General features: G+C 50.7%; 1 protein-coding gene across 1 annotated transcript; it reads right to left on the bottom strand.

Annotated features, from left to right (window-relative positions):
- Positions 1-7,710: 7,710 nt before the first annotated feature.
- LOC103614409 (cytochrome b-c1 complex subunit 1, mitochondrial) lies at positions 7,711-16,172 on the bottom strand (the record flags this gene model as incomplete). The annotated part of the gene is made up of 12 exons (XM_017732507.1): positions 7,711-7,946; positions 8,767-8,842; positions 9,381-9,469; positions 9,922-10,007; positions 11,007-11,167; positions 11,916-12,059; positions 12,462-12,577; positions 12,720-12,799; positions 13,363-13,561; positions 14,332-14,461; positions 15,456-15,542; positions 16,014-16,172. Coding segments are annotated over 12 exons (1,392 nt in total), but the record flags the coding sequence as incomplete, so codon positions are not given.
- Positions 16,173-16,281: the final 109 nt, after the last annotated feature.

Raw genomic sequence — 16,281 nt, 5'->3', positions numbered from 1 at the left:
CGGCCCCTGGGAGGGAAGCTCGGGGCAAGGCCAGGTCACTGGTGCTTCCCTGCAGTGCTGGGGAAAGCAAGGAGATCATCTTACCTGCAAACACCAAGGTGCCACACCTCTGGCTGCCTCGAGCCCTCACCAGCATCCCTTCAAGAAGGTGTGTGGCAGATGGGACAGCTCAGGCCCCACTGGGTGCTGGGGGGCTGTCACAGCAGGGGCTGCTCCTGGCCTTGCAGGGTGCTCTGTCCCAAATCTGGCTTCCAGGGGCACCTTGGCTTCAGGGGACTGGAAGGGCACACAGGGGCAGCAGAGCAGGGGTGTCTGCAGGAGGCCAGGACAGAGCCCAGCCCTGCAGAGAGCAAGGCCACTTGCAGCAGCACAGCAGCCCCTGTCACACGTGGGGACAAGCTTCCCATCAGATCCCAAACCCGGCACCCCCTCTACTCCCCATTAGAGTGGGACAAGCACCATGAAGCCATGGCTGCCCCATCCCTCCTTCCCACCCCATGCTGAGAGCAGATGGTACAGGGGTAGATGGGCAAGGCAGCACCACCTCCCCGGTGCGTGGAAGCTGTTCTGCTGCCTGATGTTGAGCTTTTCTGGGAAACAGCAGTTGCCCAGCTCCCACAGCAGCACCCAAGGACACAAGGCCAGCTGCAGGCTAACCCAGCCATGGGAGCCCCCATGGACCCCAGAGAACCTGCAGGAGCAGACAGCAGCATGGTAGGGGGGTGCTGGGGGGGAGCAGGGCAGTGACAGGGGCTCACAGCAACTGCTGAGCAGGAGGGAGGAAAGGCAGGCAGGCAGCATGTGGGCCTGGGAAGCTGGAGCAGTTCCCGGGATGCTGCCAGCTGTGCTGCAAGAAGCTGCTCCTTGCAGGGGGTTCACACAGCTTGATGGGGCTGAGTATATTTGTTCCTCCTTTCAACGGCAACAGCAGATGCCTCCCTGGCTGCAGGGGCTCAAGATTCCCAGGGGAGGAGTGTTGCCAAGAGGAATAGCTTGGCTATTCCTCACGAGTCCGAGGAGCCAGTCCTCAGAGGCCCCTATCCCAACCCCCAAGGACGGACATGCTGGACCCTGCTGCTGTCCCACAGCTCACTGTGGACTGACACTGCCTTCCCAAGAGATGGAAGTAACAAGCCACTAATGCCTTGTGTTCGGTCCCTCCTGCTGCCAGCCCACAGGCCTTGGTACCACTGGCCCTGGCATAGCAGCATGCCAGCCTGTGCTCACAAGTGACACCAAGAGACACATTCTGGAGCTGTACAGGAAGGAGTTTGCCTAACTCATCTTGCCAAACCCAGATTTCTCAGAGCCCCTATGCCAGGGAAAGGCTGTCCCTTGCTCACACCCCTTTTGGATGATCCTGCTCTCACTTCTCCACTTCTGCATCTGAGATGCCGGTCTGACAGCTGGGAGGATGGGGTGGTTGCTCAATGCTTCCTCTCTGCCTCTATAAAAGTGTTTCACAACCTGCACCACCTCCCCTAAAAACTACCTGCAGCTCTATATAATTTCTGGCAGGACTCATGAAAGAGCCCCTATCCCACTCTTCCTGGGGCTTGGCTGCTCCTGGCGCAAGGGGAGCCCAGTGGAGCCTTGCGGAGCAGCACCCGTGGCTGGAGGGCTGGTGAGAGACGTGCTCCGCCAGGGAGGGGACGGCACAGCTCACACCCGGGCGTAGCAGGGGCCTTGCCTGGGATGGGCAGGGGCACAGGAGGGGGCTCTTACCAGTAGAGAGTTTGGGCCATGCTGCAGCCTCTGGGGAAAGGGCTTTTGCAGGCCTTGGGCCCTGGTAAAAGCATGTGGATAAGCACAAAACTCTTCTACCCACACTTGCCCATACCAGGCTAACACAGCGGTGGATCCCCAGCAGCTGCAGGATACTGCCCTGAATGTTTCACACGTGGCCCATGGGAAGGAGGATTAAGGTCTGGTTATCAGTCTGTTAGGATGGTCAGGAAGCTGCAGGGAGCCAGCACCCAGGGAATCAATGCTGCAGGAGGGGTCAGGCTCACCCCTACGTGTGGGGCAGCAGCCAGGCTGCAGGGGAAACTGTGCTCCAGAGGGATTCATGCAGCTCACGAGACCAGACTTGTCCTTGTGTCTCTCCCCCGCGAGGCTGTGCCATTGCTCCTTCAGCTCTTTGGCTGCATGCCCGACTCCAGAAGAAAGGAACAAAAAGGACGAAGTACCCGCCCTGCCCTGTCGGGTGAATCGCTGTCTGTCACCATGGGAACTCCTCCCTCCCCAGACCTCCCCAGGATGACTTCATATCTCCATCGAGCAGGAGGGTTCGTCACCAGCATGGCACAGGGCGGGTGGACATGTACATCCCACACAAGGACCCCACAGCTGTGGGGCAGGATGCTGTGGAGCTCCAGGGGGAAGGCTGAGCAGCACGGGACGGGGGGGGTCCCAATGGGGATGGGGTACGGTCTGCATCCACACAGTGCATCCCCAGAGCAGTGACAACTGGGGACTCTCAGAGCTCCAGGTTCTGGCAGAAAGCACATCACCAGCACCTCTGCACCCCTCTGTGTTGCCACCAAGAAGGGAAGACCACAGCATCCCGTCCCTGGCCCCTCACCACCTTCGGGACTCACCTTGAACCGTGACAACCTCATCCTCCATCCCCCTCAGCAGAGCTGGGCCAAGGTCACCTGTGAGTCACCGCTGCGCGTGCGAGGCAGGAACAGGAGATACTTGTGTTCCCACGTCATAGGGGCTCCTGCCAAGTGCTGCACATCTGGAACAGCTGTAAACAAAGCAGGGGAAGCCGGAGAACCACAGTGGACAGCAGCCAGGGGCAGTGGGGACCTCCAGCCTCGCAGCAGACAGTGGGGGGAAGGGGTGGAAAAAGCAGAACTGCCACGTGGAGTTGGGATGCCCAAGCACACTCACCTGCCATCTCCTCATCCTGACAGCCCCTTGGTACGCTGGGGCATCCTTCATGCCAGGGGAGCAGAGGCAGGAACTTGCCACAGACACAGGACCTGCTGCTCCAGTTCATAGAGCCCCTGCTCACCAAGCCTCCTGGGAGAGACCCCCGTGCTCATGGGTAGTTATCCCTACCTGGAAATCCCACCCTCGAGGTTCCGTGGGTAGCACCAAGCCTGTTTCTCTATCACTACAAGCTCTGCTCAAGAGTGATGCGACCTGAACCAGCGGCCATGGGTTTGGTACACAGGACTCTGTACAATGGTGAACTGTACAGTGCACCCCAAGAAACTCGGAGTGCACTGTCCTGAATCTGAAATACATCCACTGCTAAATCTTGAAGCAACATCACTTTAATTCCCTAGATTAAACATTCAAACGTTTAATCTAAAAAAATCCCCCCCAGAAGAGTCAACTCACTCTTCCCTAAATATAACAAAGATAAGCAGCACGTTCCCTTTATTGCATTATCCAAGTGCCTACTCTGAATAAAAGTCACATGCAAAGCAGAAAGCAGTGCACAGTACTGGGGCTGCTTTACAAAATGCATTGCACACCTGAATTGTTGTGTGTGGAGGGCAGTGCACAGGGAGCAGCTTTATTTCTGTGCAATGCACCTGGCGTCAGCACCCACCTCGACACAGCGCCCTGGAAAGCTGAATGCTCCATGTCACACTGCAGGCTCTTGGTGGAACCAGGAACTCAGCACTCAGATATTCAGGCTCCTGTTTCAGTATCTTAAGCCTTGCTCAAACCAGGCATTCAACCCAGCTTCCTCTGCTGTCCTCATGCTGTCTCCGCTGTGCAGCTCTCGCACCAAAGCAGGATATGGAGCCTTAAATAACCCCAGGTCATGGCAGAGACTCAGCAGTGGATGGTGGGACACTGAGCAGGAGCAGTGTCTCCAGGGCACCTGGCAGATGACCCAGCACAGGTACTGTTGACACCTCTTTGTACAGAAAAAACCCCTCTTGCTCTCACAGATCAGGGCTGGGACCTCCCCAGGCTGCCACCCCAGCAACTCCATTTTCCATTCCTGAGCAGATCCTTCTCCAGGCCCCACACTTCAAATAGCTTTTCTGGGCATCTTCAGTGATGGTCTGAATGGGCAGCAAAGCCAAACCTCAGCCTGGCAGTCCCACTAAAAACCTCAGAGCCCTGAGGAAGGAAAATGTGTAAGGGGAAAGGACAGGAAAGCAGAGACTTGCATGGAAAAGTGAGAACCATCCAACCTCTTTGGATGGCATGTGGGGTAAAGCAGCTTTTAATGAGGGTGTTCAGGGCTCCAACTCACCCCTTCCAGGCACACCACTGCAGACAAAGACAGCTCCTGCCACCATGCCTCGTGCCTCACAGCAGCCTGGGATGGCTGTTGCTGGCAGTCAGGCCTGGATGGGCCTTTTGTCCACTGCTTTTCCACGCAATCAATACACTAAAGCTTTACACGAGGCATTTCCTTTTCCAAATAGGAAACAGGATTGCTGGGTATGTGTCCAGATACCACTGCTCACACTTCCTCTCTGCTGGTGTACAAAGTCTCAGCAGTGCACAGAAGGGCAAAGTGAAGTGCAGGAGCCCTTGTCAGGACTACCAAGAACCAGGTACCTCCCTCAGCCTGGCAATCCTGCAGCCCCACTGAGTGACACTTAATCACAGGGGGAACCCAATCCTTTCCTGAGCAAACCACACTATACAGGGGCCAGATGGGGGAGAAAGTCCCTGGTCACAGCCATGCCAACATCTCAGTCAATCCCTGCACCAGCGGTCTGAGCAGAGCAAGGCTCCAGCAACACAAGACACCACAGAGCTGCACTGCTGCCCTGTCTTCTAAACCCCACTCACCTATGGCTCCCACTGCCATTTTTCACCAGCCTTGGCAGGACAGCAGGTACAGGAGCAGGCCCGGAGGGCTGTGGGCTCTCTTCCCAAGAGCTCTCTGGCACCAAAGAGCGGCACAGCTCCAAGCCTCTCATTTCTGTGAAAGCCTCCCTGCAGCTCCCTGCTTCCCCAGGACAGGCTTGGCTCAGCACCCATGATGAGTATCAACTGTACTTTCCAGGGTGGGTAATTAGTTCAGGTGAGGCAACTCTGACAATTGGCTGCTCTGGCCCCTCTCTTGGCAAGCACTGGAATCCCAAACAAGCATCTCACATATCAAAGGGGCTGCCTGCTCCACAGGCAGATCCACCCTGTACATCTGCCGGGCCCTGCAGCCCTGCACTGGGGGTACCAGCAGCTCTCTCTGCAGAAACCAGGACAACATAGAGCATTCAGCACAGGGCTCTAGTGAGTGCTCCCCATTTTCACTGCTAGAGTTTATGCTCCCGGAATACCTGTGTGTGGTGGAGACAGCCACTGAAGTGCTGTGCAGGGAACTGCAGAGCCTTGCACAGGGTGCACATCAATGCACAGTATCCTCCTTTCCAAATCCTCCCCTTTTGCAGCCAACAGATGGAACGCCAAGGTGTCATGGAGGAAAAGCAAGTGCAATAGCTTGAAAGAGGGGACTTTATCTGGAGAGGGTAAAACTGTGCAGAAGGGGAGGGAGCAAAGGCCAATCCATATACCAGGCTAAATTTATCAGCACAGATTAATGGGATCCCAAGTAACCTTCCAAGTGAAGTAGCAAAATAAAACACTTAAGCCATTGAAAACTAAACTGGTCAAAGAGCCCCGCTGAACAATCCCGCATTGTCCATGGAGCCAGGAAACAGATTTATTAGGTCACCCAGGCCATCTCCAGTTACAGTGAACTTGGGATGCTTCTAGGGATGGTTCCAGCTCCCTCCTCTGGCACTGTCCTTCACTGGGCAGCGGAAACTGCAGGAAGGGGAGAGGAGAGGTCCAGCAAAAGATCTCTTTCTCAAGGTTCAGGAAAAGCTGAGGTAGGACACTTCCGTCATGCCAGACATTTCCCAGTTTGGATTCCCTGGGACTGAGGCTACTCCGGTGGAGGAACAGAAACACCCCCATACAACTCAAACAGCAAGAGACCTGCCAATGAGATTAGAGCTTCAGTTCCTCCAGTATCAAAGCATTCAGCTGCCAAATGCTTAATGACTGCATCAATTCCAGGTTACACTTCCCAAGTCCCTGATAAGGCGCAGAGCACAGGCATCTTTGCCAAGCCAGAACACTCTCGACTCCTGAATGGGTTTCCCCTCCCCACCTTTTAGATCCCAAGTCTGAATGCTTGTTGTTTACCAAGCAAAAAAAATTGTATGGCAAACCTCTCAATCCTTGGAGCTGGTGAGACACTTACGTTTCTGGAGGCATGGATTGCCACAGCACACTAACACAACATGCACTACAAGGCAGAGTGCCATCACAACTGCAGTCTGAAAGTGCCAACATCCTGGGCACAGCTCAGCCTTGACTCTAACAGGCACCCAACAGTCCTCTGCATCCAGTGCCACTTACCAGGGCACAGGTTCTAGTCCAGATCAGCCCAGATACTCAGAGTTCTACACGGAAAAAGCATCTACAAAATCCATTTAAGGGTGCATAAGCCAGGCAGCCTTGCAGAGCTGCAGCCTTTGGTCAGGAGTTGCTCCTTGCTGAAGTGCTGGGAGCAAAGCTCAGCACAGCCAGATGCTTTTGCAGAGAAACAGAGCAACTTGGAAAGCATCTGTTGCTGAGGGGTTTGAATCTGTTCCTAGAATAAACTACTAGAGAAGAGCCTGAGGAATTAATTACTCAAGGAAAACAGACATTCCCAAAGAGATACCGCCAAAGAAGAAAACTTGTAGGAAATGCTAAGGCGAGGATATACATCTCCTGTTCCTTGTACTTCTCACCAACTGCAAAACACTTTAGAAAATCACCCGTGAGGGGAAAATATATAGCAATGGAAGACAAAAGAGGATTAGTCTGATTGCAGTCACAAAACCAAGGCAGAATAATTTACTGGTTCCACAAGGCTGGAGGCATAAGTGAGCTTGTTTAGTTTTTCAGCCCTCAGTGCACTTGTAACGAGCCAGAGCTTGTGACGATAGTTAAATCCAAATTGCATCAAGAACATTTAACAGTTTCAAACTTGCCTAGTGTACGCAATGGGTTCAGACACACTGACTCTCTGATCAAGAATCCAGATTCAGCACAAATGATTTAGCACACTGGATTAGTCTCAAGTGTAATGACTAACTCCGAGAAACTTTTACACTATTTTTAAATCTCACTTGTCAGGGCAGACCCTGGAAACTAAATGAGAACCTCAGAGACATTTATCCCAAAGAGAAAAATCAAACAGGAATACCTTGCAGCTTCCAAGGGTAGCTGTGACAGGCTAGTGCCACCTGGTGGGAAACTTTTCTCCACCCCCCCGCCTTGCTCCATTTCATGGTTTCTGTTCCATGTTCCAATTTCCCAGAGGCAAGACAAGGGAGCAACAACCAGTTTAACACCAAAAAAGCAGAAAGGGCTGGGTAGCTCTTCCAACTACTCAGACCTAGAGATTATCTTATGGGCATAGGCCAGTCAGCAGCTTCTCAGTTATTGCACAGCTGAGCCTGACTGCATGGAGTCGTGTACAAGAATGTGTAGCCCAATACTACCACTACATAATAATCTCTGCTCATTATTGAGCTGGTTTACAGATAACCAGGAAGCTTAAGGTGAGAGGTAACACATCTCCATATAAAAACATATGGGTTGTCATAACATAGCCCCTCTGGAAAGATGTTTGTCTATCAACAGCCCCAGTTCCTCACATCCTATGTCCCCAATCTGGCAAGATTAACAATGTCTACACACACCACCCAGCAAGACACAGTTGACTCCCAGCAGAACCAACTCCACATAGGATGTATTTATTTTTATACATTTAACACCGAGAAGACAGCTGCTTTGAATGGACTCAGCTTGCCCATGGTGCCCAAGACATTCAGTGCCAGAGGGAACCTGTCACAGTCCACAGCTCCATTATTTCCAACCTGCAGGCAACACATCCTAGAGACGGATCCAGTACATGGCACTGCGGATGCGGTTGTAATCCAAGAGCTGTTCAATGGGACCTGAGTGAACAAGAGAAAAGTCACTTGGAGACATACTTAAAAATCCCTGTATAATTTATCATGGTCTTTAAAACAGATGGTGGCAGAGCAGCCTGTGCTTGCAATCCATAGCAGCTTTGCACAAAACCAGGCAACTACAGCTCAAACTTGCATCAATAAAACTAGCAGATACCAGCTCCTGACAAAATTAGGTGTTTCCTCACACTGCTCCATAATGCTCAGTACAGCTCCCCATACAGGTATCAAATACAGGGAGCCACCAAGTCATTTCAACTTCCTGCTCAAAAACTGTCTCCCTTTTCCAAACTGCTCCACTTTGAAGGCCAGAGGAAACAGCTGCAAGGAGGAGGGGAATTCACAACACACAGGAAGGAGGCAGCAGAGCTGAGCTGCTTAGGCAGGTTTTCCGAGAGGAATTTGTCCTTGGCCAGACAGACATGCCAGAGCAGTACAGGAGGATCAGGTCCCTTCACTTCCCTTACATAAACCACCCTGACCCCAGGGTAAGGGCACCTGGCAGACGTGCTGGGCCCGCACCCAGCTACAGGACTCCCAGTCTTAGTCATGGCTCCACAGCAGGCAGAGGTGGGAGGACAGCCAGCAGCTCACTGCCACTGCATCTCCATCACCTGCAGGTCTGATCTCGTGGCAAATGGGCCTTGGCACACCTCATGTGCAGAGGTAGGAGGACACCAGTAAAGAACCAGAGTGGTTTAAGGAGTCAGGACAGACACATCAGGACTGCCCACAGCTCACTTCCACTCTGCTCTTGGCCCCATCCTGTTTTTGAAGTGTGTACTGATTGTCACATGCTACTCACCAACTGCTGCAACTGCCGGGCATTTGTCATAAATGTATTTACTGCAGACATCTCTCACCATTCTTGCATCAACGGCCTAATAAACATCAAACAAGCAATTAATGACTCTTCCAGCAGATCTGCACTTCTCAAAGTTGCAAGTTACTGTTGCCATTACATATCAAGATCATTAAAAGATACAATCAGACCCTTGGGGCCATCTGCACCAACTGCCCAGCTCTGCCTGCAAGTATGGCTAATGTCCCTACACAGTGCATTCTTTTGTGGGTACAGAAGACAAGCCAGTCCAAAATCGGAAGTCTCCTAAGGGATAGAGTGGCTGCAGAATTACACAAACTAGGAAAACTGTTAAAGGAATTTCAGGTGGTGCTGCTTGACACAGTTGTATGCCCTTTCTGGGATGGACTGACTCCAGTCACAAGGACACAGGATACACCACTGCGTGTGTGCCAGAGATTCTGACAGTTACATCAGTGTCAGCAGGATAACCGTCTGGACTCCAGGCAGTCTGATTAAGGAATAAGTAAGCCACGTGTTACTGCAACAGACCAAGGCCAGACAATACTGACACCAACCATGCTCAGGTATCCCAGCCAAAACAAATGGATACTCACAGAAATCCTGGCATCCCACTCCTCCAGAGGGATACGGCGTCCGTAGTGCAAGAGATGGCTTCCAATATTCTCACACACTCGTGTGGTACCTGGATGTTGAAGACATCACATTGTCAGTGCACCAAGAAGCCTTCCAGAATTGCACAGCATGATCATCAGCCAAAGCACAGAGTAGAAACTCTAACCATTAAATCATCTGCTAACGAAGCGCAGTCTTAATTCCCAGTCTGTGCAGCTCCAGCAGGAGCTATGCAATACACAGATCGCTTCACTGGTCTCCAAAATGTTACAGCCAAGGCAGACGAGTCTGAGGGTCTCAAGTCTTAGGTCACCAGGCAGTATGTCACTCGTGGGAGCACAGCAGGCTGGGGTCAGCTGCTTTGACAACATGGCAGGAGGAGTGTGGAGCAGGAAAAAGAAGTTTTGCCCAGTGCCTGCCAGCAGAACTGCAGTCTCTAGCACAGGTCCTGCTCCCCAAGAGAAGCACAAGCAGAAACCCTCTTAAAGCTGCACAGTGGTCAACCCATAAACCAGAACATACCATCCAGCTGAGCCACCATGGCATTTCGGAGATAGTTCTTGGCTCTTGTCACCTCTGACTCTGTGGTACTGGTGCACAGACGCATCCTGGAGAGGACACAGAAAGACCATGAAAGCTCTTAAAGATGTTTGTCTGCTCAGAAAGTGAATTCCTCCCTTTCCCAAGCCTCCTCGAAAATAAGCTGTTATCAACACTGCTTGTCTTGCAGGCTGACATTCATCCTTGATCTCCACAGAGCAGCTAAGAACTGGGGAGCACTGAGCAGCAGGAGGTAAGAGCTCCAGCACACAGGCAGGGGATTCAGCTAGCAGGATAGACACTGAGTTTACACTCAGAGGGTCAGCAGCCCTGGTGCTGGCTCTGGCTTGCCCAGCAGCATGTGCTGTGCATTGCCCTGTCACAGGAGAAGGAAGGCGTGTCATCCATTCCCATGCATGGAAAGCTGCTATGAAAACTGATGCTGAAAGAACAAGACAGCTCCACAAAGTCTGTTTGGACTCCAGCTGCTAAATCCCTTCTTCCCCTGCCAATGGCCACGTCTCTGGGGCAAGGGCTCACTCCACCTGCTCCACACACAGCATGGCTTGTAGCTCAGATGTAGCATTGAACCATTACTGGTTCATGGACACAATAAGATGGACAGCCAGAAGGCTCCCAAACGCTGGCATGATTCCAGCAGCAGGTCATTCATCAGCCACAACACAAGGACCTGAGCAGCAGGAACTCTGCCTGCTTTGCTCAGGCTTAACAAGACAATGGAGATACATCTCTTGGGCACCTAGGAAAGACTTGTCTAAGGAATGATCTCACTTGTATATAAAAAACCCCAAAGCCTCGGTGCTAATACTTGAAAGCATGAACAAAAGACCTGAAAAGCCCTAAGAAACTAAAACAGCTCCTCAAAAGCCATATACCCTAAGAGATTTACAGAAACCACTTACAGGATCACTTAACCAGAATGCAAGTCACCAAGAAGTTCATAAAGAGACACAGTTCTCTGTAGACTTAATATGCTCCCCCAGCAGCTCAGTCTCCCACAAGAGGCTCAGATCTTAAACAGCACCTTGTGCCAAAGTTGTACTTACCACTCCCCCTGAGCACAAAACATCATATCATCTATGGACAGAGGGTCAGAAACAAAATGGAAACCGAAGAGGCCGGTGTCTGAGTAAGAGGTGTTGAATGGCTCGAAACTGTGGCAGAGATTATGCTCCGCAGCAAGCGCAGCCACCCTGTTAGACTGATTCTGTAAATAAGGAGATATTGTCAGCCATTTCACTTTCAGCTTCCTCACAGCTCAAATTCTTTCCCACTGAGCTGTTTTCACAAATACCACAGACAAGACAGAGCGGAACACTTTGCTGAAGGAGAGTTTAATTTAGAGCCTTCATGTGGTCAACAGATGAGAATCACTGCTGGAAAAGCCACAGACAATGGGCTAGGAGTCCATTCAGCAAAACCATTTCCTTTCCCAGCTGCAGATGAAAAGCTGGTATGCACACCATCGTAGGAGTGGGAGAAAATGGGGAGGACAAGGTCTCCCAGCAGCAGGGGTTAGCACAGTTACACAGGCCAGACAGTTTCCAGACGATAACGGATGCAATACCGAGGTTTTAAACAAGTTCCATTTGCTCTGCAGTGGTAAGGCAAACTTGCATCATGAGACTGTAGGGTATTCTGTCCTGCTTCCATCACCACCCCCACAGAGTGGTTAGTTGTGAGGGTGGGAATAAGCTGCTGAGAATTCACCAGCTACACCTCTTCCAAACTTAGCAGAGAAGGTTCAGTTCATTTGCCAGCATCACCTCTCAAGAACTGTCCTGGATTAGCCTCGATTACACTTCTATTCTACTTTCCAGGCTCCTAACCCCTTCGCAGTTGGAAGTCAACCAGAACAGCCTCCCCTAAAGCACATCCACCTAGGGTCTCCATAACACTTCACATTAAAGTGAAGGCTCTCCAGGCTCTCCCTGTTGCACTCCCAAGACTCTTACCTTCCCACCTCCAAAAGTGCGGTCGTAGCGCCCTATGATAGCATTAGCCACATTGAGGACCACGTTGTCGGGATCAGCCCATCCTGGCCCCTCCACGGCAAGAGCAATATGAGCAAGGGGCAGAGCATCATCTCTGGCACGGATCTGGAAAATCATCAAGGAGTGGGGCAGAACTGAATGAACACTGTGATCTGTCTGCAGCCTGCTGCCATGCCAGGCTGACACACTGGGGCACTTGATGTTATTTCAGTGAAATCAAAGAATCCCAGGCAGAACTAAGCACAAACCAGCTGCTCTGATGTGAGTTTTGCAGCAGATCATATGAGCAACAGCCTCACTCTCCTAATGGATTTGGGTTCCATCTAAAACCCAACACGTGGCAATAAGCCCCAAGAACAGAACGTGGGAGCAGTACCAAGATGGTGCATCATCAGCTTCTCCGAGATACACAGACTTTTCCACTCAGAAGCAGCTGTAATTGGTTTCACATTCATTCAACAGTTAGGCAACAGCTGCTTGCTTTGATGGGAACCAAAACAACTTTACCTCACTCCCTGTGAAGCGACAGTGTGCAAGAGCAGGCACAGAACCCTCCTTGGATGTAACAGGCATCCCAGTGAAGTGTTGCTTAGCTGCATCTACCAGCTCTCTGTGGGAAATACCTGGCAATGATAAAGAGAGAGATTTGCTAAATCAGACTAATTTAACAAAAACATCTGATTTTACATTAGCAATGTGTGACAAGTTTGATTGCATGCTTAAAAATACCAAGGCTTCCCAGGATCACAAGCATCTAGAACTTACCTCCAGCAGCTGCCAGGACCATACGAGGTGCTCTGAAGTAAGTATCAATATATGAAGCCAGATCTGCTCGAGTCAGCCGCCTGTAAAGAACACAAAGACCCAGAACATCAGCATCTCCAACTTGGGAGGAAAGAGAGGCTTAGGAGAAACAAGTTCACAATGCAGAGACAGCAGTGATTCTCTTTGTTGTGGGGTAACAATACTTTCTAGAAGCAAGGCTGCACTATGTACTGTGTTTGACCTGTGCTCTAATTGTAGAGCACAAAGAATGGGAACCAGCAGCCAAGATGGAGAGTTAAGGACAGACTTCAGTACAGACTGGAGGGTACAAGGCCACTGCTTTAATGAGCACCCCAGCTCTCCAATTTCTCTAACAGTGTCAAACTGACAGGTATGGGAGAAGGTTCAACCTGTCCCTTCCAGCCTCAGGAAGGGCTTGCAGGAGGCGGTTCTAAGGAATGCATGCAGCATTACACTTTCACCAGCCCCAATGGGGAAAACACAGTCAGGGCAGCAGGAGAAGCCCATGGGCTCAGATCACCTCCATGTACACACTGTGCAGTCACCATGCCCAAGAAGCAGCAGTTGTGCACCCCACGGACTGCACCCCTGGGCTGTGCACCACACCCAGCCTGTTGCTCACTTGATGTTCTCTGTGGTCCCTTCAACAGTGTGGGCCAGCGCAGTCCCCTGGTAAGCAGTGGCATGAAGGTAATCAAAGGTGACATCTGCCAGATTGCTGTCCATTTCCTTCAACTCCTGAAGGATGACACCACGCTCCCTCTCGATCTGAGAATCCTCCAGCGCACAATTCTGCACAAGGTCGCTCAGAAGCTCTACAACTGCAACACAATTCCTACGTTAGCATGCCACTGCCTGACTGCTACCCAGTGCTGCTGAAAGAGCAGTGAGTGCTGAAAGAGAGTGAGAAGAGACACACAGCAGTGAGCAAAAACCATGCTGGGGAGGGGGGACAACGTAACAGAGCTGAGTGCTACCCATTCCCAAAGCATCTGGGAGGGACAAACAACATTGGTTTAGCAAGAAGTCCAAGTCAGCTTGCCGAGCACCCCTGCCAGCAGAGTGCAGGCAACATCTGCAAAAGGGGAAGTATGTCAGAAGCAGGTACTGTTCCAGATACACACTCAATCCTTAGAGAGAGTTTGTGGCACCTACAGCATAGCCCATGTCCGCAGTAAGGCCCCGACTCAAATCACTGCCTCAACCCAAAACCGACTCAGAGGAGGCAGCACGTGGCAGTACAGAGCAGGAGGAGCACCTGCAAGAGCTGCACTGAGGACTCCTCCTACAGCAGCTGTCACTAAGCTCCATAAAACAACCATAAACTAGTGAATCCCTCCCATCCTCCCTCCTGGCAATGCAGTGCAGCCTGACATAACTAGAGCACTTGGGTTAGGGACACATGAACATACAGCCTTGAAGCACCACATCACTGCACTACTCTCTCCAACTACCAACCAGGACCTCCAATTTACTGCTCAGCTACTTCAGCCCCTGGTCTGTTGGTAGAAAAGATGCTTGGGGGTGAGAAACACAAGCACATGCACTTAAACGTAATCTCCTAGTCAGACTTTACCCCTGGCCATCCTACCTTTGGGCATGTCCTTGGACAAGGCTTTTATGTAAAAGGCAGTCTGCTCACGGGAGGTGTACCCGTTCAGGTGAGCACCCAGACTCTCCACTTCCTTCTCAAAGGCTGAGCCAGGACGCTTCTTAGTGCCCTAAAGGAAACCAGATCAACTCAATTATGAAATGAACAACCTTCCCTTCAGGGCAGAATTAAAGCAATGAAAATAACAATAAAGACCTAAAGCAATAAAAACTGTCATGTGATTCATAAAAGCCAAGGGCAGGTACACAAGGCAAGACATTTAAAACTTGGTTTATTTTCTCTAGATAAAGGATGGCTGAGGTGTATTTTGACAGACCAACACAAACTTTCAATAAAGGTTGTGTTTATTGATACACAACAAAGCTGCCTGAAAAAATAAAGGCTGTCATCACCACTAACCAACACAAACTCAGCAGCTACACTGAGACAACAGTGTTTGAACAGCACATCCCTGGAAAGTAAACCAAGAAAAAGCCTAAACCAAGCAGATTTCTAGCTATCCAAGCAGTGATATTCAGAAGAAGACAAACAGAAGCAGAAGACTACTTCTAAATACAGGGCCCATCACTTAAGGAGCGAGCCAGGTGCTGCAGTTGCCTATGAAGGCACAGGCTGAACTTGAGTCAGCAAGTCCCAGGCTTAGATGTCTTCTGCCCTGTCTAGCAGACATCTGCATAATTTGAAAAACAAGAACTGTAGCCTCTAAACTTTGCTGGACCAGTAAGAAAAGCAAAGAAAAATAAATGGTTACAGGAAATGCTGCTTTGAGCTCTCTGTGCTAACCTAAGGAAACATGCTTCATAACACAGTGCTCTACGTGTGTTACACTACTTAATTACATTTTTTCCTTTAAGAGGAAAAATAAGCAAATAGTAAATAAGACTTAATTCATGCATGCTTGCAAGTTGCTGCACATTCAACCAATGAGCACCACATGGGCTACATGCCTTTTGAGATTTATTTTCATACTGTGTGCAAAGTCTCTAAGACTCAGATGACCTGATTTACACCCTCTTTCAACAGCTACAGCCTCCGAAGCGAGAGAACAATGTATGGACGGAGTACTCAGGGCAGCTCTGTGCAGACCTAGGACACATCCTTACCTTAAAGGCCATATGTTCCACAAAGAAACCGGCCCCGTTGGTCTTCGCATCTTCATAGCGGCTCCCAGCCTCGATCCACAAACCCACCTGGCAGCAAAACCAGCGAGTACCAACATCAGAGAAGAAAACTATCAGCATCCTAATGACACAAATGTAACAGCAGGGACAAGAAGTCTACTCCACAAACATTATGCTAGAAGAACTGAAATAAGAACAAACTAGCAACTGCTTCCTGCACATATTTCTGCTTTTTCTCTCTTGGCTTCACCAAAGCTGGTTCTGCCAGAGTGATAACTTACTGATCACTTACTGCTCATACAAAAACTGTGAGGCTGAACAAATTTGTAGAGCACAAAAGCTTGTCTAAAGACAGCACAACACCAGGCCGGGCCTCCTGCTGCTGTATTAATCCCACTTGTTCACAAAGAGAAGCAGTGAACAAGTAGGTCTCTGTCAAAAGTGCTGGTTCAGACAGGGGTCTGTCCCTTTCAGAAGACTAGCTGCAGGCTAGACAAGGCTGATGGTTTCAAATAAGCCCCTAATCAATGTTAAACTTACCGTGCAGGTTGGCTGATTGGACTCCTCTGAGGCTACACGGAGGCCGTTCTCCAGGGTGGTGACCTGGGTTTCAGGGATGTTCTGGAGTGTCTGGGCATAGGTGGCAGCCCCTCGCTTCCTTGTCAAAGTCAATAAAGCTGCCTGAAAAAATAAAGGCTGTCATCACCACTAACCACCTGTTCCCCTCGGCACGGCCGGGAACTCAGAGCTTTGAAGAACTGGGAAACCCCAGGGAAGAGCCGCACGAACCGGTCACACTCCAGTACCG

This window comes from Corvus brachyrhynchos, unplaced genomic scaffold (assembly GCF_000691975.1).
Source record: "Corvus brachyrhynchos isolate BGI_N302 unplaced genomic scaffold, ASM69197v1 scaffold4, whole genome shotgun sequence".
Lineage (NCBI taxonomy): Eukaryota > Metazoa > Chordata > Aves > Passeriformes > Corvidae > Corvus > Corvus brachyrhynchos.
Note: the sequence above shows the minus strand (reverse complement) of the source record. Positions and strands in the feature narration are given on the sequence as shown.